The following is a 26,839-nucleotide window of genomic DNA, read 5'->3' on the forward strand; positions in this document are numbered from 1 at the left end:
CGCCTCCAAAAAGACTGAATTGCAGCTTATGACATCTTAATTCAATCGCACCGGTGCGCGCAGGGGTGTCCAGGCGCGCCGCTTCGTCCACTCCCGATTAGATGTTTCTACAGGCCGGGCTTTTCGATGTGCAGGTCGCCGTGATGCTCTGCCTTCCAGCGGCGACGCCTTCGTTCTTGTTTTGTGGCTTCTTCGTGCGCCCCCGACATCTGTTCCCGGCCATCAGGTGGCTCACGTACACTTCGCACTTGTACTACGTGCACCGTGGCATCATGTACGCCCTGTACGGTAACGGACGCGGCGAACTGACGTGTGGTGAAGACGTGGACGCTGATGTCCTGTGTGTCCCCGTCGGGGGAGACACCGTTCTCGACATAATCGATGCGGCGGATGTGGACCTACTGGCTTGCGCGGCGGCTGTGCTGGGTATAGACATCTTGCTGAAGGTCGTTGCTTTCGCTCTACTAAAGTGGCGATTACGGCGCAAGCAGTGAACCCAGCTTCGCATAGAACCGGCTAAAGAAACATTTATTCAATAAGTATACCCAAAAACTACAGACACTTATACCCTGAACTCTTCGAAATCGCGTCATACGAACGCTAGAAGCAATTTCGGCCATAACAAGGATGGCCTAAGGTCGCTTGGCGTTTCTGTGTTTGCTATCGCATTCATTTTTTAATTTTTTTTGTAATCAGGCACACATTCATACAGCTTTCCACTTGGCACGCCAAACTACGTCAGGGATTGCAGTGTAAAGCCGATATAACACTAATGTGCAAGCATTCCGACACGTGCTGTCTGTTGAATTAGCCGTTCTGACTAGCTATACAGTGAAGACACGAGCTTATCTGACAGGAAGCACGAACGTCTATCGAGAGAAACGCTACTTCTTATCTCTCAGACGCCATCGGAGAATTAAGTAGGCAACGACCTTGTAGGAGACGTCCAAGGCGAGCAAAATGCCAAACTTCACAGATAGCCGGGCGTCCTCTGCGCCGGTCTCCACAAGTACCTGTTCAGGGTCGGCGAAGAAGCAGAACGTGTCTTCGTCGCAGTGCAATTCGGCACGACCGTTGCCGTATATCGCGTACAGAATGCCGTGAAGTGCGTGGTGGACTTGGGACAATTGTGTCACCCAGGACACCACTGGGTGAAGTAACTTCGGAGGCATGAAGTAACCGCTGAACAGGAATGGTGGCGATGCAGCAGGTAGCGCCGCAAAAAGGGCCGTCTGAAAGAGCAGGTTGATTGCTTGGTTCACACGAGAAAGAAAGAGTGATGATTTATTTGAAGGCGGAGAGAGGTCGGCCTGAGCTAGTTCACTTTAGCCCACTCATCTGAACAGGCGAAGAGGGACAGGGGAAAAAAAGAAGTGATGAATAGGGACGATAAAGACTGAAACAAGTTGTGTGTATATACGATAACAACGCAGCACCGTGGCTTCGCTAGAGTCTAGTGTCTAGTCCTGTACTGTTAGGAAACTTATTACAGCACTTACAGCAGTTATTGATCTTGTCTGATCACATGTATACATAGCTGGTAAAATGCCCCTTTCACTAAGCGTTGCCCCACTTATTACTGCCAGCGTTGAAGCGAGTGCATTTTGTTACGGCGCGTAAAGTAGGCAACCACTAAATATATGCGCAGTCGTTCCGCACAATTGGCAGTGTTTACAGTTCGGGCTGTCCGCACGGTGGATGAAGTGTGTGCAGCGTTCACACGAGTACACGCTCAAAGTTGTGCACGGTGGCTCTATCTGTTGCTGGATGATGCATTTACATAAGCCACCTCTATTTGGACAATTATAAGGCTGTGATAGAGTCGCCCTAGTGAAATCTGGCCTGCACTTCGCTTTTTAGGTGACTGTGTCTTTATCATTTGGAAGAAAATTACATCAGAAATGGAAATCACGTTCCAGGCCTTTACCCCGGAAAATCTAACGCATAGAATGTGTCTGGTTTCACAAGTGAGACAAATATGCACCTCAATCGTATGTCGAACGGGTGAAAGGAGTGCACACTGAATGAAGATCACACGTTTCTGCCTTATAAAGGTGCCCCTTGGATGAAGTGATCATATATTTCAAGTTACACGAGGTATTTGCCTCAAAAGCATACGTACAGGTACAGATTAATGAACATGCGCATTATTATCGGGTTTTCCAACCGACAAAAAACCGGAAGATAGATTTTTCGAACACCTAGTTTGTTCACTGAATGTAAATAAATAGAAGAAAATCATGTGGGCACTAGCAGGCAGCGTCCATTCAGCTCACCTGAGCATTGCATGAAGCGGACACTACAAGGGCTAAGCCTTGGCACACTGAGCACATTTGAAGACACAGTAGCACCACAGAAGCTAGCCTGTCCCATTCTGCCGGCTGTGACGTTGCCCAGTAGACGATCACAACCATTCCCGTTGGTCCAAGGAGCTACAGGAATGCAGGCGTATAGTGTTACACATTGACTAACGTTCACGCAGACATTATGCGCGTATGCTGCGAACGCAGAGTAAACAGCTTCTTTTTAGGAAAAAAAATGTCCTATTTTTTATATATTGTACAAGGAGATGTTAGCGCTCAAGTAAGGCGCCGGCTACTCCTTAGCCCTTGAGGGAATGTTGAACACTTATCTTTAAGCAAAAATAAAGGGCAGTACATGGAAAATAGATCACCCAACCACACATACGCAAAAACACTCATATGCATATGTCAACACCAACACAAAGATAAGGCAATGTTTGAAAGTCAATGAATAATATCGCTGATGATGTTTCCAGTTAACATTCAATCCAACAGGCACAAAATAGCAACGCACACGTCTGGTCTTTACAAGATGTATTCGCTCATGTGGACATAACAGCGGACACGTCGTGCACACACATATGATGGGTTTCATATATTACCGCGCATAAGTACGACATGTGTTTCACTAATGGAAGTTCGTTATTTCTTAGTACTTGTGAGAGTGATTTCACTGTCTTATATAAAAAAAAATGTTTTAAAAATGTTTATGGGCTGAAATACAAAGAGCCTGGTCCAAATAAAGCTCATTCATTCATTCATTCATTCATTCATTCATTCATTCATTCATGTCAAAGCGTACGTATGTAAAGCACCATTTGCTTACTTAGTTTATTCACAGTGTTTTTTAAATCAATGCAGATTTTTCTCTAAAAACTGCAATAGTTGGGCCCTTGTCGTCTTCAAAGCCTAGGCCGAAGCGGAAAGATTTTGCCGCTAGTTAGATCACTCAAAATAACTTATTAAAAAAACGAACTTCTTTATTACAATTTTAAGGCGGTTGTTTATATGCCAAAGACTTTCTACGTAAAAATTTATGGCAGGCCTAATTGTTAAAAATCGAAAATATAGCGCGTACTTTGGGAGATCCATCATCGAATTTACAGACCGCGATGCCGGCGATACTGAACGTGAACGCATCAGTTGCGCCATAAGAATGGTCCGTGCGCTGCGTCACGTCGAAAGTTTTCTTCGCGTAATTCGAATGATGGCTCCGAACTGCGAGAAACGATGTGTCATCCTAGCAGAGCCAGCGGCCGTGGCAGAGCATGCCGGAGTATTGGTGCTTGGCGCGTCTCCCTCATTGCATGATTGGGCACGCTGAACACAGTGACTACGCCAGAAAAATGCGAGTGGTGCGAGGTGTGACCGACAAGACCGGTGTCTGTTGGCGCTCCCACAGTTGGCACCGTTCCAGCACAGTGTAAAAAAACGATATTCTAGTAGACTCTAGTTACAGAGTCCTGAGAACGTCTGTCACCGCGAGGTTGAGAGATTAAAGGCTTTCACGTTAGAATTACAAAAAAGAAAGAAAGCAGACAACCACCTCACATGAGGTGCGAAGGACCATCGATGAGGTTCTCACGTGGTGCGCCATCATTCGTGCGTAGCGCGTCATCATTCTGAAGTTAGCACTTGTGTTCATTCTGTATTACTTCCCTGTCCTTGTTAGTTTCCGCGCTTTGCTACAAGCCAGTTTACGTAGTCAATTTTTACGCAAAAGTTATTATTTATGTGCTTCTGTAAGGCATGAAGTTTTCTGAGATCTTTGCTTTTAAGCCTTTCGGCCCTGGTGTCGTCAATTGACGACACCAACCGACATCTCTCATAGAACCTCGAAAACAACATCAAACCCGCTTGTTCTTGGAGAAGCGTTTCTTCAATGATCCCCACTGGGAAGGCAGAGGCGGGAAGGTGGCATTTTCGGGTTGGAGTCCCGAAGTTGATTTAAGAGCTTCCACACTTTCAAATACTACGTCGGTTCAGATTTTGTGCACTCTAGGGCATAAGAGGAATAAATTTGCCAGTTTTGTCATTTCATTACTACAGCTCCATGATTAACTAATTTGACGTCATGTCTGTAAATCCATAAATACTCACACTACTGACGGAATTTTTCGTTTTTCATCTTCTGGGACCCTCACTATTTGTAAAATACGTACTAAAATATCTCCGACAAAAATAAAATTCGAGGGTTTGTAGCAAAACAAGAATAGCAACCACAAAACAGAGGTGCGGAGGCATAATATTACTTGTTACCTGATTGAAAAAACTGGGCATAAATCAAAAATAAGTAGTGCTCGCTTGTTAGCATCTTACTCTGAATCGAGCTGAGCGAAACAGAAGTTGCCATAAAAAGCATATACTGTGTATGAAACTTCCGGCAGATGCGACACAATGTGGAAGTCAATTATGGCCATGCAAAGCAGCTAGCCAGTAGTCTATAATCCTTTTTTGTTTCATTGAGCTGGTACAAAATGGTGTAACTTTTTGGTGCATATAAAGGAGGCCACCATGGGCAGAATTTGTAGCCACGCCCTGGAAAGATCTTATCTGCTAAGCTGTTGCGTTTGTAGAATAATATGCTGTGAACTGGCTAACAATATTGCGAAACCGCCTTACCATGAACGGTGCCTCAGTCGCCAACCTGGCGATGTAATACATCACAGGTTTGTAACAACAGTTTCTGTGCTCGCGTAGCAATACGTTCAGCTCAGTCGGAACTGTAATGATAAAAGAAAATGAGAAAGCAAAATCATAAGTGAATTTCGTATGCGGAAGAGTCGTCATATGTTTTGCAAAATTTGATTTCCACAGCGTCATGAGTATGAGTTTTCAAAATGATCTCATATGTGCAAAGCATCTGACATAATTTTTGCATACCCATATGTCCTATTTATAGTTGTCACTAAGTACTTTCTTGCAAAAAAATGCTAAAATACAGCTTTTGGTACGTGTCGTAATGACTCCCACAGCAGTGACAACGTACGCTCGAAGGGGTACATTCAGCTGTTAATGGAACTATTGAAATCTAACTTAACGCTATACGTGGCGATGCCACGATTTAATTACGAGGCTTACCAGAAGCGGGAGGCTCTGGATTATTGAACTAGCTCGGATTCTGTTATGAACGCCTATGTCTAGACTGATTGTTCTTTGAACCCTTCTCTGTGTGGCTCTTTTTATAGAATGGTTGTTGAAATTTCTCTGAGGGAATTGGGAACGAGGAAAAAAATTGAAATGCACGTTGAATCAATTTATCACGGCCTACTTATTACTGGACATTTGTTTACTCTAGCTGCATGATATATCCACTGGTGTATCAGATTATTGGCCCAGATTCCCGAAAGGGTATGCTTAATGGCTGACAGACAGTTACATCTACATTTGTCACTCGAGTGCGTTGTGTGATGCAAAATGCATATATAAAAATGTCAGCCCCTGAACGCTCTGTTCTTGCCTTAATCAGCAGGCTCATTATCTTCAGTTGGAATTTAAAAGAAATTCTATAACAACAAATACTATAAAAGAGATCTTGTATTCTTTTATTATATGGCTATTTAAAGGCGCTTTTACTTACAATATTCAGCACGTTTCTAACTTGATTGACGTTTTGTCTTTTTGTAATTACTTTATCCAATCACAGTAGTTGTGTATTACTATGATTATCAATAGAAGTTTTGATATTACTGCTCGTGAAAAGTCCTCATTGTGTAGCATGCCATATTATCACTTTTTTGTGCGGTATTTGCGTATTCCTTCATTTTTGGCCACTCCTTCTTGCAGCTTTCTTAGGTGAGCAGTAGTTTACAAATAAATATACAAATAAAATGAACATCACTCACTGACTTGGTGAAATGCTTTGCTATCACTAAAATAAACACGAAAATACGTTTTATACTCACAGAGCATAGCTGTAGGCATCGTTGATTGGAACAGCAGTAGAGACAGTGTAAGTATAATGAAGGACAGATTGTTCATTACTCGAGACGCGTCATCCCCGATGCCGTAGAACATTGCTATTAGCATTGCCGCAAAGCAGAGGTAGGCAGCGAAGCGCAGATGTGTCGCCACCTGTCGTAAGTAAGATGGCAAGAAAAGCTTGTGCTAGACATGTTGCCGAGTTTTCAACTATAGTTGCTTAGGCGCTAGCGTAATTAGTCGCATTTAGCTATTGCAATCGTCAAAGACACATTTGCAAACGTTCCCACGTTGAAACGCCATTATTGCGGGGTATAAAAATAAATAAATAAATAAGTGAATAAATAATTAAATAAATAATGTTTTCTTGTGTATTATCTATGTAATGAGCGTGTACTGTGCAAGTAAGGCCCATGACGTTTTTGCTGTCGGGACAGGAGCGGTTAGTATGACACAATAAAACGAATAAATAAAAAATACAACTGTTAAAATAGCTTCGTTATTACATTGCTGGGCCAAACTTCAGGCAAATAGTTCGCACACCATTATTTATCCACGTCAAAAACCATCACCCTAAGGGTGAGACTGTGACATTTTTGAACACTAAACAAGAATTTGGTCGAGAAAAAACACACTCACATAGCACATGCCGTATTCTGGAGCCTTCATTACAGAGTAGAATAGATAAACTACTTGTGCTTAACACGTGTACTTGTAGTGCAATATATCTATAATTACCAAAGCGAGCAATGCGAATCTCAATGCAGCCAGGAAGCTCAGGAGAAAAACTTGAGCTGTTTGACGCATATTATGTGCTGCGCAGATTGCGCAGCCCATTAAAGTAATGACAGCGAGAGGGGCCATCATGTATTAAAGCTTATGAATTCGACATATGTTCTTTAGTATCAGAGGAAAAACCTTGTTACGAATCTAAAGAAAAGTAAGATTGAATATAGAAGGGTTTGAAGTTGAATTGGTGGGAGTAAAAACTCGTATAACTCACCCTGTTTCTGGCTATACAGAGAAAACATCTCCGCAGGAGCACCGTGAACTGAACAAAGTAGCTAACGTTTTCGTTGTGTTGTACCAGTGCGTCTTCCAGTTCCTGAAATATTCGATGAAAACTGAGTTTTTCTACTAGGCATCTACCGCCAAGTTATGTTGATTTATTGAGTAAGCGCTGCGAAAAATAATAAAAATGATATTTTTATTAACCGCTACTTGACTGGAAGGCAGGCGTGCTTTAAACTGAGGCCAAGTATAATTTAAGTGTATGGCTCTGACGTAGCTCTATTAGAAAATTTCTAACAAATTTATTCCCAGTAATAAGTCCAGTTACTCGAAACATTAGTAGGGTTAATGTAGTCGATATACATGACGCCGAACAATATGAAATAATACACTGCAACTACAGGGTCGTGAGAACACGCGCACTGTATGGCTGTGAGAAAGAAATTTATTTTGTCCGGCTAAGTTTTTCAGACGGGTCAGTCAACCGTGCGGCCTTTATGGCATGTTTTATTCGCAAAATAGCGCACACATCGAGCACGGAAACACACAACTACAAGATGGGCGGGTGGTTTCTTTGCTCTGTGTATTTGCTATTTCGCGGCTGAAATATGCCATAAAAGAAATACCAACTGGGTCAACAAACAGCTTTGTTAAAAGATTCTGCCTTTGCTTCGATTTTCAAAGGAAGCCTGCGTTATGCGAGCTCTTCATCGCTATGGTACGTCCATGAACAAATTATCCGTAGAAATATTTTTCCTTTGCTGCTAATGCGATATATCTTCCTGCGTCAATATATCCGCCAGTATGTTTTCGGGCCTCCTAGATAAATAACGTAATTCAGTGTCATAAGCGTCTTGGGACAGCGCGAGTTTAGTAGGTATATGCTGTGAAAAGGTATACTCACCCTTCTTAGATTTTACGGTGGCTACCAGTTATAAGATGGTACACGTTCCTACTTTTGCGTCTATATTATGTCTTCTAAGTAAGCTGCAATTTTGTGATGTTATTCTATTTATTCTAGGCAAATGTTCGAATTTCTTTCTTAATTTTCTTTCTTAATTTTCTTTCTTAAGCTATCTGCTCTACGACTTGATTCTTTAATATTAACCTGGATTCGAAACTTCATTTCTTTTCGACAGCAGTTCACTGTTGTTAACAATCTTGCGTCCCCTTTTTCTTCTGTTTGTTCGGGCGTACCGCAAGGCAGCGTCCTTGGGCCCTTACTATTTTTAATCTACATTAATGACTTACCTTCCGAGATTACTTCTTGCATGCGTCTATTTGCCGATGATTGTATAATATACCGTTCTATAAACTCCAGTAATGACCACTTAACCATTCAAGCAGATCTCAACCATATTTGTAACTGGTGCGACAAGTGGCTTATGAAACTGAACTTAACAAAATGCGAGGTAATGTCTTTCACCCGTAAACACATAAACTCTGAATTCTCCTATTACTTGAACAATACCATGCTTTCCCACACTTCTTCCTACAAATACCTAGGTGTTCTTCTCACAGAGAATCTTTCATGGGCCTCACATATCGAGTCTACCTGTGCCAAAGCATCACGTTCACTGGGCTACCTACGCCGCAACTTGAGAAATTCCCCTACTAATATTCGAAAACTAGCCTTTCTTACCTTTATTCTGCCAATATTAGAATTCGCCTCAGCAATTTGGTCTCCTCATCAAAACTACTTGATTATTATGGTAGAAAGAATTCAAAATAGAGGTGCCCGCTTCATATCACGAAACTACGACATCACGTCACACAAAACGCAAATTAAATCAGACCTTCAGCTGCCCTCATTGGATAGCCGTCGCAGTATTGCTCTTCTTTGTCTGTTCCAGAAATATATTACCTCTAATAAACGAACGCGGCTTCAGCTTCAAACACCTCACTCTTTTTCACGCAGATTGCATAATCAGTTCAGCTTCATGCGCATATACGGGTCAACTAATGCATTCAATTCATCACCACTGCCTCGGGCCGTTCGTCTTTGGAATGACCTCCCTGATTGCATAGCCTCCATATCTAATCCCGATACATTTCGCCGTCAGCTACTCACTCTGTTCACCATGTGACCCTGTTTTTGTATTCTGAGTGCATTGCGTAACGGTGCTTTATATTCCCCTTGTCTTTTATTTTAAAATGTATCCCTCTGTCGCCATGTTCATATCAACAAGTGCTGTATTCCCTCAAATTTACCTCGCCCTGTATAGCCTAAAATGTGATCTCATTTATATATATGTATAGTTTTTCGTTGTTTTTGCACTGATCCTGCCTGTAAACGTTACCTGTCTGTACCATTCCGATTCCTCCCCCCCTTACCCAATGCCCTGTTCTGGGGCCTGTAAGGCTTTTTTTGAATAAAGAAGAATAAAGAATTCAATTGTTGATGACCCAGTCAAATGTCTAAGGCTACATTACGCCAGTGATGTTCCGTACTACGCTGACGAATTCCCATTCAGAACCATGAAAATTTCTGATTTCGGCAATTTTCTCTGCAAACCTTTACGAAATTCCCGGCATATTTCCCTGTGCAACAGTACTAATTTCCGTCCCCATCCATGCACATGTATATTATAATTACACGTGTCTGACGTACTGACGACTTCTGAAATCACGACTGGCCTCTACAATGCCTCACAACAAAAGCATGACTTTATTATTTCATATACTGTTAGTACTCTGCACATTGTGATCTTAAAGTCAAACACCAATAGTGAACTAGAAATCCCTACGCGTATGTATCTGAAACAAATCTCAAAAGCTATGCTTGCGTGGTGCATGTGCAAGAACTGATTAGAGCATATGAAGGCGCACTGTGACCGCGAATCATTGGTCGTAATAGAAAAATTTAACCATTCCTGAAATTCCTTGCAATATATTCCCGGGAGCGAGACGGAATTCAACACGTCTGTCACTAAATATTCGAGGCCACTCAATTCGTTGTGCAACAAGTGTCCGTTTCCTGGGTATTACCATCGACAACAAGCTATTATGGCGACGTGCGGTTGATGGCATAGTCACTGCATCCGTGCAAAGGATCAACGCTCTTCGTCACATGGCAGGGGTACGTTGGGGCAACAATCCTATGTCCATGCTTAAATTGAGTGCTGCACTTATAACAAGCCACATTCTTCATCAGCTGCCCCTGATATCACCATCACCGAGCCAGTTCGAACGCCTAGAGGCAGTGCACAGAAAGGGTCTTCGCTTGGCGATGGGAGTTCCTCAGGCAGCTTCAAACACGAAGGTCACCAATGAAGCCGATTCTCTTCCACTCCGCATTTTGGCGTCTCAGGCCTTATTGACGCAGCTGTCAAGACTGGGCGAGTCCGTCGCAGGCATGGCGCTTCTGCGGCGGCTAAGAGCAAGAACTGGCTCACGTTTCAACGCGGCACTGAACACATTTCAATATTTAAGCTTGAAACTGCCTAAACGGCGCCCTATGGACCCGCCATGGTCTTTTGTGGATGTTGCGTGTAACTTCAGCGTACCCAAGCTACCAGCGAAGCTTGCCATTCCAGCCGCGGAAGCAAAATTTCTTGCGCTGGACCACTTGAGCACCATGTACCACAGCCACCTACAAGTGTACACCGACGGATCAGTGAGCACACAAACGGATAGCTGCGCAGCGGCTTTCTGCATGCCCTTTCTGACGTGTCTTGGTCGGGCCCCCTGGATCGCGTGGTTTCGTCCACAACGGTAGAAAGCGCTGCAATCACGATGGCTTTACGGAAATTGCGATCCTTTTCTGCGCGAGATGTTGTAGTGCTGACGGACTATAAATCGGCGCTACAGACTCCATCGTGGCCTACAAGTTCACCTGGCAATCTATGGCACTAATTAAACACCTAATTGGCAAGAGTTTTAATATAAAGTTTCAGTGGATCCAATTCCACGTTGGAAATGAAGGCAATAAGAAGGCTCATGCCCTTGCATGCGAAGCACGGACATCTGTTTCAAAAGTAAGAACTCCCAAGACTTACCAGAACAACAAAGATGTGATGCGCAATCATTTCAAGGCGATCTACAAGTTTCCACACCAAGCATGTGTCATTCATGGACTTTCTCGTGAACAAGCGACGCTGTTGTACCGCATAAGAACCGCCTCCACGTACGCCCCGGCCTGGTCATTCAAGACTGGGAGATACGCTTCCCCGTTCTGTGCCTTCTGCGGTGACATCCGAGATATTGAACATTTCATTTGGCTTTCTCCACAGTTTTGTTTGCAAAGACCAGCGATGATCCGCACCTCGCAAAAAGGCTGTCATAGGCACCGGACAGCTGATGATGTCATTTTCCCGAAGGACCCCAGAAACCAGGAGGAACGTGCAACAAATTTTGTTGGTCTTCCTGCGAGACACTGGGCTGTCTGACACGTGGTGACAATTTCCAAGTTCAGGAGATGCTCAGGCGGAACAATTGCCGGCCATGCAGGCCGGGATAACCCCGCCTGCTGCAATACTACCACCACCAACACCACCACCATTCCTTTTTTTCCCTTTGGCTCAAAATGACAGACGAAAATTCGCCGATAAAGGAAAAATTCCCTGCACGGAACATCACTGCATTATAAAGTTGTACACCTAATGTGATACGTACCACTCCACTTCTGATCATTTTAACCTTTTGCTCCCGTCCAAGCCATTATCAAACGTTAACAAAAGCCAAGTTCACTCACTTGCTCGGTCATAATACGACCTCCGTATCGTGTAATTCGGCGTTCTGAAGGAAGCACCACGTCCTCGATAACAGGTTCAATGCCGTATGGTGTGAAGTGCGCCCCAAGTCGTGCCTGAACGTCTCCATGTTCTCCGGAAGCGATCTCTGTGACTAAGGATAAAAAGAACCCTTTACAAACAGTGATGATGTAAAAAAAAAAGACCGCGTATTTGCCTGCTTTGCTGCAAACGTCGTCGAAAGATGATAGGCATTCATGTTTTGCCTTGCCTTAGATAGCACCTCTTCTATGTTGAATCAGCCGGATATAACTGAAATTGATAAAATAGAGGAGGAGATATGGACGCCATCTGGCAGTGCCGTCGGGAAACATGAGCTTCTGCAGAACCCAGGGTGAGTGCCAGGTGGCAGCAACTTAATATCTGCTGAGTGTTTTTTTTGTGTGTGTATAGTGTCACAATTTCAGCGCAGCGTAAAAAACATTAGGATCTTTAGATTTATGTATCTATATGTTTTCTAGTAAAAGAATACACTGCCTAATACTTACGTATTGATGCGGCGCCTCAGATGTACGCAATATTTGCCTTTTAATCAACAATGTTCACAAGTATGAAAGACGCCACCAGTTCAAGATGGCTGGGCGTTGAGCTATTGCTGGGTGGCCGAATTGTGTGACTGACAGACAGACCCAAATTTTCGATAAACAAAAGGGCGCGAAAATACGGTACAAGGCCTAAACAAGCACACCGACGACTCTCTACGGCTCTACTAGCCACTGAAAAACGACGCGCTACTAGCAAGCCTGCTTTTGATCCAACAACAGTAATCTTCAAGCACAACGGCCTTGTGCAAAGGGAGGGGCTAGATCGCATCAGCCACCCGTCTGTCGGTTTTCACCAGGACGGGATAACCTTTCCAGAACGTTACTTGACGTTGGCATGCTGAGCGCAAAGTTTCTGTTTTTTTGTTGACTCGTTGGGTTTGATAGAATTGAGTCGTGGTTTAAGTATGTATCTCCTGAATAAAGATATATAGGTTGCTAGTTTCATGCCGTCAGTGTCTTTATTTTTCCTTGTGTGCAATATTTTCTTGACATTCTGTTTATCATGAACTGATCGATTGATATGTGGGCTTTAACGTTTTATCATGAACTAATGCCAACTGATCCAACATAACGTTCTTCACCATTCAAACGGCAAGCTATTTATATCTACCACTTACCAGTGCTGTGTTTTCGGCATTACCACAAAGATGGCGCAATGAGCGCAAGTCGCCACATCGCGCAGCGGCGCCCACTCTAATCTCCTACGTGTACTTTGCCCGGCTTAGAGAAGGGGAGCGCCGCTCCCTCGCGCGGCCTTATCTCGCGGTGGCGAGGAGGGGAGGATCGTAGGCCTTGGCTGGCGTTGGGCTTTGCGTGGAACGATTCTGCTCTAGTTACTGGGCGCACAAACGTCACTGCAGTCATTGTAGTCTCCGTTTGCGAAGAGCGCGCGCTTTGCAGACTCCGTGAAGTAACAAATAAGACGCTTATTCGCGTGCATCCGTACCTGTGAGTAAGTTTTGTGCGTAATTTGTGCGCGAGAAATGTGGGGCACGTTTCGATCAGCTTTCCATTCTGCGCGTGACTTTTCAAATTGTGGTTATCACGTTCGTTGCTTCACATTTGCGGCAAAGCTGTGACTTTTTGGAATCTATTTTTGCGGATATTGCGGCAGTGAGTTTTTATCTAAGTTAGTATGTAGCGGCTTCCACATATCCTTATGACTTAGAAGAGTGAAACTTTGGGCTAGTTGGTATTGCATGATGAAGAACGTACAGCGCGAACACAAGACGGGAATACTAAAGATGGGACACAGACAAGCGCTGACTAGCAACTGAATTTTTATTAACACAGAAGCGGAAAATATATACGGAAAAAACAACAGAAACAAGAAAACTGAAAAAATTACAGCATGACAAAGATACTTCCATGTTATTGTTACACGCGCTCTTCTAGAAAAGATAATTCTTTGGCCGATAACCCGATGGAAGCCATGCTGATGCATAGCGACCCTTCTTTTGCGATATGAGCGGCTTCAATGATTTCACGAGTACGCATGTCCTGATGTCTGCCGATGATTGTTGTTTCTTCAAACAGGGGTGTGCAACCACAGGAACTGCAATGAATGGCCAAAAAACCTTCTTTGGCGTTGCGCACATTATTTTTGTGCTCTCGGAGGCGGTCATTTAGACACCTTCCAGTTTGGCCTATATAACAACACCCGCATGAAAGTGGAATGCGATAAATGACATTATGTGAACAATCTAGAAATTTCTTACGATGCTTGGTAGTGCACTGGCGTTTCCTTTTTTTGACGGGACAGGTGACACGTGAAAGATATGACAATTTGTGAGGTGCTGAAAAAACCACTCGAACGCCGCACTGTTGCCCTATTTTCCTGAGACGATGTGAAATATTATGCATGTATGGTATGACCGAAATCTTCTTGCCTCGACCGGTTTCCATGCTTGCCTGCTGAACATTTTCCTGGCAGCTTTTCTTCTTTTTTCTGTAAATTACTTCCGCTACCGATGTGAGCAGCTTATGTGGATAACCTGCTGCTTCGAGCCGACGAATCTGCGCCAAGAAACTTCTAGTGACAACGTGGTGACATGATTTATCTAATGCGTTAGAAAGACATGTTTGAACAATGCTTCGCTTGACTAATTTTGTGTGTGACGATGTGTACGGCAACAACGGTTTTTGTGCTCGTGGTTCGTACATCCAACATGAATGTTGATTGGCAAATGTTAGTCTGAGATCTAAAAAACGAATGCTGTTGTCTTCTGGCATTTCATGTGTGATACACAGCGGCGACAGGCACTCTTTAAATAATGATATGAGGTGACTTGTTGCAACTTGAAAGTTATCTGCATTGCGCTTGAGAATCACTAGATAATCATCTACAAAACGGAAGGTTTTCAGAACGCTGCTACCATTGAGCCGTGCGTTAAGAGCTCTGTCTAACTTTGCTAGATAGAGGTCACTCAACAGTGGGGCAATGCATGAGCCTATAGACACACCATTCTTTTGAAGAAAAATTTCATTGTTCCATTCAACATAGGTAGATTTAAGGTAAAACGAGACAAGGTCAAGGAAAGCACCGCCACTAATACAAGTCGTGTTCTGGAATGCTACGGATCCAAATTCATCGATGCATTCTTCGATACATGAAATTAGTTCTTTGGATGGCAGAGAATAATACAAGTCTTTCACATCGATTGAAAAGGCGGTGAGCTGTTCGTTCGGGTTTTGGTTGATGAAGCTTATGACCTCTTGCGAATTACGGATGAGGAAAGGATCATCAATTTTGAGCAGCTTCAAATTTTGTTGAATGAAACTCGCTAGTGCTTTCTGCCACGTTCCTTTTTCTGAAATTATTACGCGAAAAGGTGAGTCTTCTTTGTGGGTTTTGCATGAAAAAAACATATCTAGGGCTAAATTCTGACATTTACCTATCGTTAGTGCCAGCTTTTTTAGATCTAGTTGCGAGCAAAGTAAGATGGCTTTTTCCTTAACTTTTGCTAGGGATACATCAGGGCATCGTTTAAACACAGAGAGAACAGCGCCATGCGCTTTTTGAAGGTACACATCATTTGGTAGTACAGCAAAACCTCCCTCTTTATCTGCTGGTACGACACACAGTTCATTCCGGAGCAAGAACGTGGAGACTTTCTTTAGAGGCAAGTTGTGGCTTGTGGGCTTACCATGCATCAGAACGTCAACGCCCTCGGAAACGCACCTGTCGCATTCATTCGTCGGTGCGAGGCTTGAGACCTGTCGAACCACAGATAGCAGCTCCGCGGGAGTCTTTCTCTGTTCCACTGCAAACTTTGGGCCCAGCCCCAGGGTGCGGCGCACTTGTTCTGAAAGCTGGACGTCATCAGCGACGTGGACGACGCCTTCCTGACGCGGTCTAGTTGGCTGCACAATCCGTAGTTGCCTCAGTGCACATTGCCACATATGTCTAGACCGTGTCTAGACCGTGACCAACTAGACCGCGTCAGGAAGGCGTCGTCCACGTCGCTGATGACGTCCAGCTTTCAGAACAAGTGCGCCGCACCCTGGGGCTGGGCCCAAAGTTTGCAGTGGAACAGAGAAAGACTCCCGCGGAGCTGCTATCTGTGGTTCGACAGGTCTCAAGCCTCGCACCGACGAATGAATGCGACAGGTGCGTTTCCGAGGGCGTTGACGTTCTGATGCATGGTAAGCCCACAAGCCACAACTTGCCTCTAAAGAAAGTCTCCACGTTCTTGCTCCGGAATGAACTGTGTGTCGTACCAGCAGATAAAGAGGGAGGTTTTGCTGTACTACCAAATGATGTGTACCTTCAAAAAGCGCATGGCGCTGTTCTCTCTGTGTTTAAACGATGCCCTGATGTATCCCTAGCAAAAGTTAAGGAAAAAGCCATCTTACTTTGCTCGCAACTAGATCTAAAAAAGCTGGCACTAACGATAGGTAAATGTCAGAATTTAGCCCTAGATATGTTTTTTTTCATGCAAAACCCACAAAGAAGACTCACCTTTTCGCGTAATAATTTCAGAAAAAGGAACGTGGCAGAAAGCACTAGCGAGTTTCATTCAACAAAATTTGAAGCTGCTCAAAATTGATGATCCTTTCCTCATCCGTAATTCGCAAGAGGTCATAAGCTTCATCAACCAAAACCCGAACGAACAGCTCACCGCCTTTTCAATCGATGTGAAAGACTTGTATTATTCTCTGCCATCCAAAGAACTAATTTCATGTATCGAAGAATGCATCGATGAATTTGGATCCGTAGCATTCCAGAACACGACTTGTATTAGTGGCGGTGCTTTCCTTGACCTTGTCTCGTTTTACCTTAAATCTACCTATGTTGAATGGAACAATGAAATTTTTCTTCAAAAGAATGGTGTGTCTATAGGCTCATGCATTGCCCCACTGTTGAGTGACCTCTATCTAGCAAAGTTAGACAGAGCTCTTAACGCACGGCTCAATGGTAGCAGCGTTCTGAAAACCTTCCGTTTTGTAGATGATTATCTAGTGATTCTCAAGCGCAATGCAGATAACTTTCAAGTTGCAACAAGTCACCTCATATCATTATTTAAAGAGTGCCTGTCGCCGCTGTGTATCACACATGAAATGCCAGAAGACAACAGCATTCGTTTTTTAGATCTCAGACTAACATTTGCCAATCAACATTCATGTTGGATGTACGAACCACGAGCACAAAAACCGTTGTTGCCGTACACATCGTCACACACAAAATTAGTCAAGCGAAGCATTGTTCAAACATGTCTTTCTAACGCATTAGATAAATCATGTCACCACGTTGTCACTAGAAGTTTCTTGGCGCAGATTCGTCGGCTCGAAGCAGCAGGTTATCCACATAAGCTGCTCACATCGGTAGCGGAAGTAATTTACAGAAAAAAGAAGAAAAGCTGCCAGGAAAATGTTCAGCAGGCAAGCATGGAAACCGGTCGAGGCAAGAAGATTTCGGTCATACCATACATGCATAATATTTCACATCGTCTCAGGAAAATAGGGCAACAGTGCGGCGTTCGAGTGGTTTTTTCAGCACCTCACAAATTGTCATATCTTTCACGTGTCACCTGTCCCGTCAAAAAAAGGAAACGCCAGTGCACTACCAAGCATCGTAAGAAATTTCTAGATTGTTCACATAATGTCATTTATCGCATTCCACTTTCATGCGGGTGTTGTTATATAGGCCAAACTGGAAGGTGTCTAAATGACCGCCTCCGAGAGCACAAAAATAATGTGCGCAACGCCAAAGAAGGTTTTTTGGCCATTCATTGCAGTTCCTGTGGTTGCACACCCCTGTTTGAAGAAACAACAATCATCGGCAGACATCAGGACATGCGTACTCGTGAAATCATTGAAGCCGCTCATATCGCAAAAGAAGGGTCGCTATGCATCAGCATGGCTTCCATCGGGTTATCGGCCAAAGAATTATCTTTTCTAGAAGAGCGCGTGTAACAATAACATGGAAGTATCTTTGTCATGCTGTAATTTTTTCAGTTTTCTTGTTTCTGTTGTTTTTTCCGTATATATTTTCCGCTTCTGTGTTAATAAAAATTCAGTTGCTAGTCAGCGCTTGTCTGTGTCCCATCTTTAGTATTCCCGTCTTGTGTTCGCGCTGTACGTTCTTCATCCTTATGACCTTTGTTTGGTTAATTATTTTATAACTCTTGAACTACTCAGTGGACAACCTGCCACAGCAGCCTGATATCTGCGTAGAGGTGACATTATTCATGTTTCATTATATAATATTCAAGAAGTAGAACGAAGGTTGGAATTTTTCAGTGATATTAACAAAAATATTTGCTTAAATGATCGACGCTATTCACGAAACAAAAACATTAGCGGAAACTATAGTTTTTCCATATTTAAACTTGAAGCATTTGTGCCTACCATATTGGATCGTGCATTCAAAGCTAGTCGTGATCCCCTGCGGAACGCAGGTCTTTCCGTAAAGAGCACTATATTCAATATTTTGTTTTTTTATAGAGTGACTTCACGTTGTGTCCTTACTTACGGTAGTCGGCTGGGTTGTGATGCGCTGGACAGTTCAAACCTTGAGATTGAAGAAATGGCAGGAGTGCTTCCACTGAACCGTTATAGATACAAATTCCATTTGATATCATATACAACTGGAAAATGAAAACAATTCGTTAGGGCACGCAATAATTGTCAATAGCGGCAGCGCTTTGTTTCTTCTACGTTCGTAAGTTATTCTCAAATGCTTACTAGGGAGTTTCAGAATAGGGGCCCCAGTCGTTTTAGGGCACCCCTCCTCCCCCCCCCCCAAAAATAGCGCTCAGGCCACTGCGCATGCGTGAGACTGAAACAGAGTTTCAGTTTTGCGTCGGGAATGATATACTTTTTAATTTAGTGGGACCCCCAAAGCCTGCCTTAAAAGCTTTGAGTACGTCAGACAAACGGGACGGCGCCCACTGCAGTGACCAGTCTCGGTCAAGGCTTGAGTGACATTGGATAAGAGAAGGGTTTAAGGTGCCGCAGAACCTATTAGAAAATGCTCAGCTCCTGCTTGACCCAAAGCGAGCAGACGTTAAGTGCTTTGGGGCCCCTACAGAAAAACTCCCTATTGAGATGAATGGCGCGGCTTTGCTTACCGTATCGAAGTGGTGTAACAGCTTGGCACTGGGATTGTGGATAGAGCATATAACTGTATGTCCGGCTGTGGCGAGGCACTTCATCGCGAAAACGCAGCGAAGAGCGGAGCTTGAATCCAGGCCACTGTTGATAAGAAGTGTGTGTAAAAATATAGTCACAAAAATAACATCTGTTAGTACTTGTTAACCAAATGTATACGTCCTCGACTTTCGCTCGGCTGTATGGATACGATGACATCAAACGCTTTCCACAGATACTCTATCTCAGCGTTTTATCTCGACTCCTTCCTGAAGTTCCTTGCTCCACTTCAGTATGTTTTGTTGTGAGAAGAATGATGACTTAATCTCGAGGCATTAATGGGTTCTCACTATCACTTAAACTTCGTTGAAATACCAACCACTTATTTGAAGATAAAGGACATAAATGGAAACCTAAGGGCTCGTTCTTTTTTCTTAAACACAATGTTAATGACAACTAACAGGCATTGATCGCAAAAAAAAATGTAGGGGGATGTTATGAGTAGTAATTGTGTAAATGTGTAGAAAGAAAAGCAGACGCAAAGATAATTTGGCGCTCGCAGAGACTGAACATGAGACCTTCGAATAACACATACGACGATCTAGCTGAGCTACAGCAGCTATATTGTCTGTGTTTTGGGTTTATATGTGAATTTAAATTCACATATAAACCCAAAAAAGTGGATGGAGGGAAGGCCGCTGTGGTAGCTCAGTGGTTAGAGCATCGAACGCGTTATTCGAAGGTCGTAGGTTCGATTCCTGCTCACGGCTGGTTATTTTTTCATCCACTTTTCTTCTTATTTACATTCCATTAGTTCTAATAACTTCCCCTGTATATTCCTTGGCATTACTGTCTGTTAGATCTCATATATATATATATATATATATATATATATATATATATATATATATATATATATATATATATATATATATATATATATATATATATATATATATATATATATATATATATATATACTAATATGGTAGAAGGTATCAAGGCACAATGTTACCTGATTTAAATAACGAAACCTAACAGTCAGAATGAAAAAAAAAACATCGGGTATGAACCAGGCCCCGTCACCCAGTCATCATAGCGTCACACGAGTCGACAGGATGAAGACCTGGCGGCCACTTCATCAACCGGCCGCCATCTTCGATCGTCTCAGCAAGACGCAGTGACCGAACGTGGACCACAAAAGTACATCCCAACTCTACACCAAGACCAGCATCATGACAGCACCATCAGACGACCTTGACATCCCCAAGTACACCGGATCAGCGGACGGCGGATCCGTACAGGACTGGTTCAACCTTTTCGAGCTCCACGCTGCCGCTGCATCCTGGTCGGAACGGGAGATGATCACAAACTTCACTGACTGCATCTCAGGTGAGGCATTCAAATTTTACCTCACCCACATCTTCGAGAACTATGAGTCTTGGAAGAAGATCAAAGAAGAAATGATCATTCGTTTCGAAGAATACGATGAAGACCGGTCCCTACCTCATCAGCGGAAGGCATTTCAACTCACCCATCACAGTTACGCGAAGTCTTCCCGCAGTAACCCCATTGTCCAAACGAGACCTCAGAGAAAATATACCACAATTGTACCATCATATGACTCTTCCGAAAAAACATCACGCATTCGAACACTGACTGGTAACTTGCACGTCGCAACAGAAGAGGTAAAGCGTCCGTATACCGAAAGGAATCTAGACAATTTCGCCAAAAAACTGAACCTAAAGCCGCCTTTCCCAAGAGCAATGAAATCGGCATTTTCAACGTGTTCACTGCACCACAACACTTCAGATTTTACTGAACCACCCGAATACCTTGATGCTTCGTGTCACACACAAGGCCCAAACGGTTTCGAGCGTGTGACGGAATTTACGTGTGACGAGCTGGTGAATCCTCGCAATACCAGCCCACGCCCTGACGTTCCCGACCAGGGTCGTTCGACAGACATTCTCAGCCTAATCACGCTGCAAAAAGAAAAACATACGCCATCAGAACCACCTGAAGCCATGTCTGTTGTGCTCTCATCGTCAAGTGATAACACACATGTGAGTCAAAGCACTGCAGGAATTTCGAATCCACCAACGCCAGCGCATTGTCAACTGACAAAAGCATTTACAATCAAGGATGACTCACAACCATTTTGGGAGCTTTCTCAACAGCCTGTCACGCTGCTTTTATCGCAAGACAAGCCTAGAAGTACAGTGTCGACTACCGACAATCTACTGATCACATCACCATCTAAAGAAAAGCAGACTCGTGTTCCTGAAAGAGGTCCATCTGACGAACTTTCACAACAAGACGAGCAATTTCAACAAAAGCAACTCCACGAACCCCAAGAACTGCAACGGCTACTCGAACAAGAACAACTATCAAGTGAAACCTCCTCACGAGTACACTTGTGGCTGAAAGGTCATCATAGACAACATCAATTAAAGAAGCAAAGACAAAGTCGATGCCTATGCCATCTGTCACGAGGCTGTTTAATGGGCAAGCTCTCGTGTAGGTTCGTGTAAAGCAAAAACCACCGATGACATAACCATCATCGGGAAAAGAGCTGACGAGACCATTTGCTTCCACCCTAATTCCCAACACTCAATATATTTAGAAACCCCTAACAACAAATAGCAGACAAAGAACACAGCATACATAACTAGAAAGAGGTTAGTGAGAAGAACAAACGGCTAAAGACGTGAGCAGTGCATGGACATAAATGTTCGGTGTAAAATAAGCCTTGTCACAACATAGCGGGACGCGGTGCTTGCAGCGAAGGCTGTGCTACCAAGGAAGGCATGGACGCACTCACGTAAACGATGACAGTGGTGATGCGGGGCTTGCAACCGATGCGACTGAGTAATGGTGAACACGCACTCGTGCAACAGGGGAAAGACTGGCGATTAGCTTGAGACGCTCACGAGGTTGACTTGCACGGAAGGAAGCGTCGGGCTGGTTGAAGTCAGTGACCTTCCGGCGTTCGGCAGCCGCAGCTCACACACGAAGTCGGAGGCGTTTTCTTTTGGCCAACGCCAGAAGACCAGAACAAGCCTGGCCCACGTCAGGTGACGAGAAGAAGCTCTGTGTCCAGGTGGGAGCCTGCTGAGACCTTGATGCAGGAGCTCTGCTGGCCGCCACTCCCACGCCCTGGCCACCTTCTTCACTTCGTCCTGACTCGGCCACGTCTGCCTGACTTTAGGACTGTGGAACCGTCGGTGACGAGAGAACGCAGGCTGGTGGCGACGCGTCAGCGAACCAGGGTCCACCTGGCCAAGCAGCTGGGCGCACAGCTCAGGCCCGTAGCCCGACGGCTGTTGCTCGCCTGTTGAAACCAAAGTCCGCAGGTCCTAGGAAGGAGTTCAGGACCGGATGGCCACGGTCCTCTCGAGCGGGAACACGACGGCAGCCCGGCCGGTTGAAGTCCTGCAGGCTCGGGTCTGACGCCCGACGGCCCATCTTCAGCGCCCGGTCCGGTGACGACCTTCTGCTTGCCCCGTCTTCTTCAAACTCCCTTTCATCTCCTCTGCTCAGGCTTCTGCTGCCGCTCTGGCCCACTTGTCTCGTCCCGATTGGAGATTCCGTACTTTCGTGGTACCCAGCCATTGGGCATTGAAATCTCCGTGGAAGGACCTCATTGAAGAAAAATGTTCACGCCCACACGTGCCGCAGCCAAGCGTTATCTTCATCTTCTTCTGGCTGATGGAGTGGCGCACTTTTTAAACGCGCGCAATCACATCACACCATCTTCGCAGAAAGAAACGTCGACAAAATTTTCTGCACCAGTTCTCAACGCCATGTCTGCGATCCAACAAACTGAGAGAACGACACAGAAAGTTATGAAAGAGACATGAAGCTCCTACGTATACAACGGAGAAAAAAAGACATCGTCCCATCATCCTCGGTTCTCACGCGCGCCGACTAGAAGCAAAGCATCTATTGCCACGACGGCGCTGGATCCGATGCCAAAGACATCCGTCAATCCAATGCTACACAGATTTCAAGCCTTGTTCGTTCTTCACAAGACCTCAAGTCGTGTCATCATCAGTGGAGATGTGCATGGCAGGGTTATGCTATCCAGGGCACAACTCCCTCCTGAAATCGAACTACCGCGAATTTTGACATTCTTCACTTTATGCTTTTTGTTGTTTTGTTGATTGTAACTCGCACATTCTTTCAGTGGTAGGGGCAATCCTGTGACGCAGGAAGGCAGTGACTTGTAGTAGAAACCGAGGAGGAAGAAGTCAGAATGGAAAAAAACATCGGGTATGAGCCAGGCCACGTCGCCCATTAATAGCGTCACACACACACACACACACACACACACACACACACACACACACACACACACACACACACACACACACACACACACACACACACACACACACACACACACACACACACACACACACACACACACACACACACACACACACACACACACACACACACACACACACACACACACACACACACACACACACACACACACACACACACACACACACACACACACACACACACACACACACACACACACACACACACACACACACACACACACACACACACACACACACACACACACACACACACACACACACACACACACACACACACACACACACACACACACACACACACACACACACACACACACACACACACACACACACACACACGCACGCACGCACGCACGCACGCACGCACGCACGCACGCACGCACGCACGCACGCACGCACGCACGCACGCACGCACGCACGCACGCACACACACACACACACACACACACACACACACACACACACACACACACACACACACATATATATATATATATATATATATAAGGGAGACAAGTGTGCACCTAAGGGTCGTTTTTCGCGTTTTTATACAATATTAATGAGATGTAACAGACAATAATGCCAAGGAAGGTATAGGGGAAGTTATTAGGCCAATTGTATTGTAAATGAGAAGAGAGAAAAGTGAGGGAAAAGATAACTTGCCCACGGCAAGTTATCTTATATATATATATATATATATATATATATATATATAAACGTGTTACCCAACACGAAGAACAACACTTTGACAAGCAGCTGGAAACACATTATAAGTGGCAGAAATGGCAAGGCGCCAACCTCGTTGGTTCATCCAGGAAAATCACTGGAGGGTTGCCCACAACCTCTTGCGCAATCGAGAGCCTCTTTCGCTGCCCGCCGGAAAGCTGTCCGGCTCTAGTGTTCCCGCATTTCTCCAGGCCCCATCGACACAGCGCCTCGTTTACCTGCGTTAAGCGATTGCAAACGGAAGGCACAGGAGGTTGCATGCGAGACGTCAAGCTACACGCACCTTATAACTAGGCTGGCTTAGAAACAACAGCTTTACTTGTGTTCATTTTAACAGCAGAGCTCCATAAGACGACCATGAGTTCGTGTACAGCAAGATAAAAAAAGCAAAAGGAGAGAAAGATATAGAGTTAAAGATAGCCTAAATGAGAAAAAGGCAGAGCAAGAGAGGAAGAAAAAGAAACGAGAAAGAGAGAAAGAGAGAAAGAAAGGTAGGAAGAGTGAGAAGCAGAAAAAAATTCAATAGAGAGAGAAAGACAAAGGTTGAAAAAAAAAGCAGGGACAAAAGAGATAGAATAAACAGCGAGAAAAACAAAGGTAGAGAGGAGTAAAGAAAGAAAAAGATAAAGAGAAATGAGGCAAACCGCTCAGCCTTGACTTGTTACCACTGGTGCGAAGCCGTCTTATAATTTTTTTATAAGAAAAAGTAAAAAAAAATGCTCTACGAAAAATCAGCAACTCGAAATGTACACCCGGAATTCAGCATCTTATGCAAATGTTTCTTGCTAATTTTATAAACGTATAAACATATCTTTTCACTATATTGCAGCTGCAAGTTTTATTGAAGGTCAGTTCACGTGGATGAGGCATATGATATTGCTCTAGCAGGCTTCAATTCAGAAGGCGTTGGCTTTCATGTCGACAAGATAAGTGTAATAGTAAGTTGAAACAACAAAGCCAAACACCTGACAAAGCTTACACACCCCATTATACCAATATGTATGAGACCCGGGCCTAATACGGGCCTGTCTTGGGCTCGAGCCCAACCCGAGTTCGACGCTCACGTGCCCGGGCTCGGGCCCAATCCAAAAAAAGGGCCGGGCCGGGCCGTGGCTTTAGGGACGGCCCGGGTCCATGCAGTGCTCTAGTGTGTACCTTCGATGAAGGTGCACTCAGGCTACGCCATGAATGTGATAGCAAAGTAGATTAATGTCAGTGCTCTAGTGAGTACCTTCGAATGAAGGTGCGCTCAGGCTACGTCATGATCGCGATAGCAAAGTAGATTAATGTCAGTGCTCTAGTGAGTACCTTCGATGAAGGTGCACTCAGGCTTGCCATGATCGTGATAGAAAAGTAGATTAATCGATAAGGCAGTACGCATGAGCTGAATTTTGCGTTAATGCGGGTAGGTTTCGCTGAACACCCCGTGCGGCATGCACTCTCGAAATCCCGCTGAGAGTGTTCGCAACTGCGCATCATGACGAAGCATGCTGCGCTGTGCCCAGTTTCCATGGAGTGGAACGCTGCGGAAGGTATGCGACACTTGCGTTAGTGAAAACTTGTAAGCCCTCAACTGTCGCTCCTAGATTTCGTTGATGTGAACGAGGCCTCCACAATCGGCTTCGGCTTCGTGCTGCTGAACTGATCACGGAAGCCGCAATAGGAAACTAAACACGAGCGAACCGACGTAAAACAAGCGATATGACAGCCGTATAAGTAACGGCGTTTGTTTATTCCTAAGGCGCAAGACATCTTCATATGTTACTTGGTCTAAAAATAAGAATAAAAGGTTCGCAATTCATGAAGTAAAAATTATCGAGCTATTTATTGCTGAGAACGTGTCTACTGAAAGAAGTCTCGCTGCATTTCGTAGCGTGGTGCCTGACAGCCGAAGGCCGCCAGTGCCACTCGATAAGCCACTGGGTTATCGCATTATCGCTTCGACGACGAAGGAAAGCGCTGGAATACGCGCCTTGCTTGAGTCGCTGAACCCTATCCACATTTCGCTCTCCGGAGAACGTTGTTAGGTGCTGCAGCTGCGACCCGCGCTTACAATCCCACGGTGAGCAACGTACAGAATCAATGTGTCAAGTTTTGCGTACCAGGTGTGCTCTCTTGGCGGACGCTAGAGAAGGCTTACGCAGGCGCACGCTCATTTCCAGCGACTCCCTCACGGTCAACTCCGGGAGAAGGCAATCGTCCTGCATGACGTAGCAGCTCTGCCTGTTGAACAACTCCGTGTGCCGTACCCAGCCGTTGACCTGGACTTCGCCTTTGTAGCCTTTGCCACTGCACGCGAAGTCAAGGAGACCATCGGTATCAACAAGGTAATTTCAGATCACTTTGGATAACATTCGAACGACCGACTGCATTCGTTCGAGTAGAACAGACTCTGGTGCGCCCGGTTGCCACTGTGACGTATCAAAGCCTTTCGCGTACACGTCGGAAGTCTGCTTGCAGCTTCTTTTCGAACGGGAGGTTGCTATGTACGCACGTATGATGCGATTGTCAAGTACAACAGAAGGATGATCAAGCTTATAATTGTTAAACGAACTGGGAGCACGGGAGGAATACAGGCACGAAGCAAAAAGGAGGCACACAGCACGCCTCTTTGCTTCGTGTCTGTGTTCCTCCCA

The 26,839-nt window shown here is 44.7% G+C and overlaps 3 protein-coding genes across 8 annotated transcripts in view; 2 read left to right on the forward strand and 1 right to left on the reverse strand.

The window, feature by feature from the left end:
- The window catches only part of LOC119172639 (ATP-binding cassette sub-family G member 4), a 68,006-nt gene extending 58,376 nt beyond the window's left edge, over window positions 1–9,630 (forward strand). Inside the window, exon 14 of the mRNA XM_075892688.1 lies at window positions 135–9,630. Within this exon, the coding sequence (XP_075748803.1) occupies window positions 135–494 (360 nt within the window). The 3' untranslated portion in view covers window positions 495–9,630. The remainder of the gene's footprint in view (window positions 1–134) is intronic.
- Window positions 510–26,839, reverse strand: part of LOC142814257 (ATP-binding cassette subfamily G member 4-like) — a 31,611-nt gene continuing 5,281 nt past the window's right edge. The window contains exons 4-13 of the mRNA XM_075892690.1: window positions 26,306–26,492; window positions 24,276–24,421; window positions 19,104–19,227; window positions 18,506–18,620; window positions 11,929–12,080; window positions 7,228–7,329; window positions 6,209–6,377; window positions 4,926–5,026; window positions 2,277–2,432; window positions 510–1,232 (exon numbers count right to left, since the gene is read on the reverse strand). Of these exons, the coding sequence (XP_075748805.1) occupies window positions 885–1,232; window positions 2,277–2,432; window positions 4,926–5,026; window positions 6,209–6,377; window positions 7,228–7,329; window positions 11,929–12,080; window positions 18,506–18,620; window positions 19,104–19,227; window positions 24,276–24,421; window positions 26,306–26,492 (1,600 nt within the window). The 3' untranslated portion in view covers window positions 510–884. The remainder of the gene's footprint in view (window positions 1,233–2,276; window positions 2,433–4,925; window positions 5,027–6,208; window positions 6,378–7,227; window positions 7,330–11,928; window positions 12,081–18,505; window positions 18,621–19,103; window positions 19,228–24,275; window positions 24,422–26,305; window positions 26,493–26,839) is intronic.
- The window catches only part of LOC119171395 (uncharacterized), a 95,106-nt gene continuing 94,657 nt past the window's right edge, over window positions 26,391–26,839 (forward strand). For 3 of the 6 annotated variants that reach the window (XM_075892696.1, XM_075892697.1, XM_037422231.2), the window contains exon 1: window positions 26,391–26,530. The gene's annotated coding sequence lies outside the window, so the exon portion shown is untranslated. The remainder of the gene's footprint in view (window positions 26,531–26,839) is intronic. The other 3 variants (XM_075892694.1, XM_075892695.1, XM_075892698.1) reach the window with 1 other exon arrangement.

The sequence above is a fragment of the Rhipicephalus microplus genome, chromosome 4 (assembly GCF_043290135.1).
Source record: "Rhipicephalus microplus isolate Deutch F79 chromosome 4, USDA_Rmic, whole genome shotgun sequence".
NCBI classification, from domain to species: Eukaryota; Metazoa; Arthropoda; class Arachnida; order Ixodida; family Ixodidae; genus Rhipicephalus; species Rhipicephalus microplus.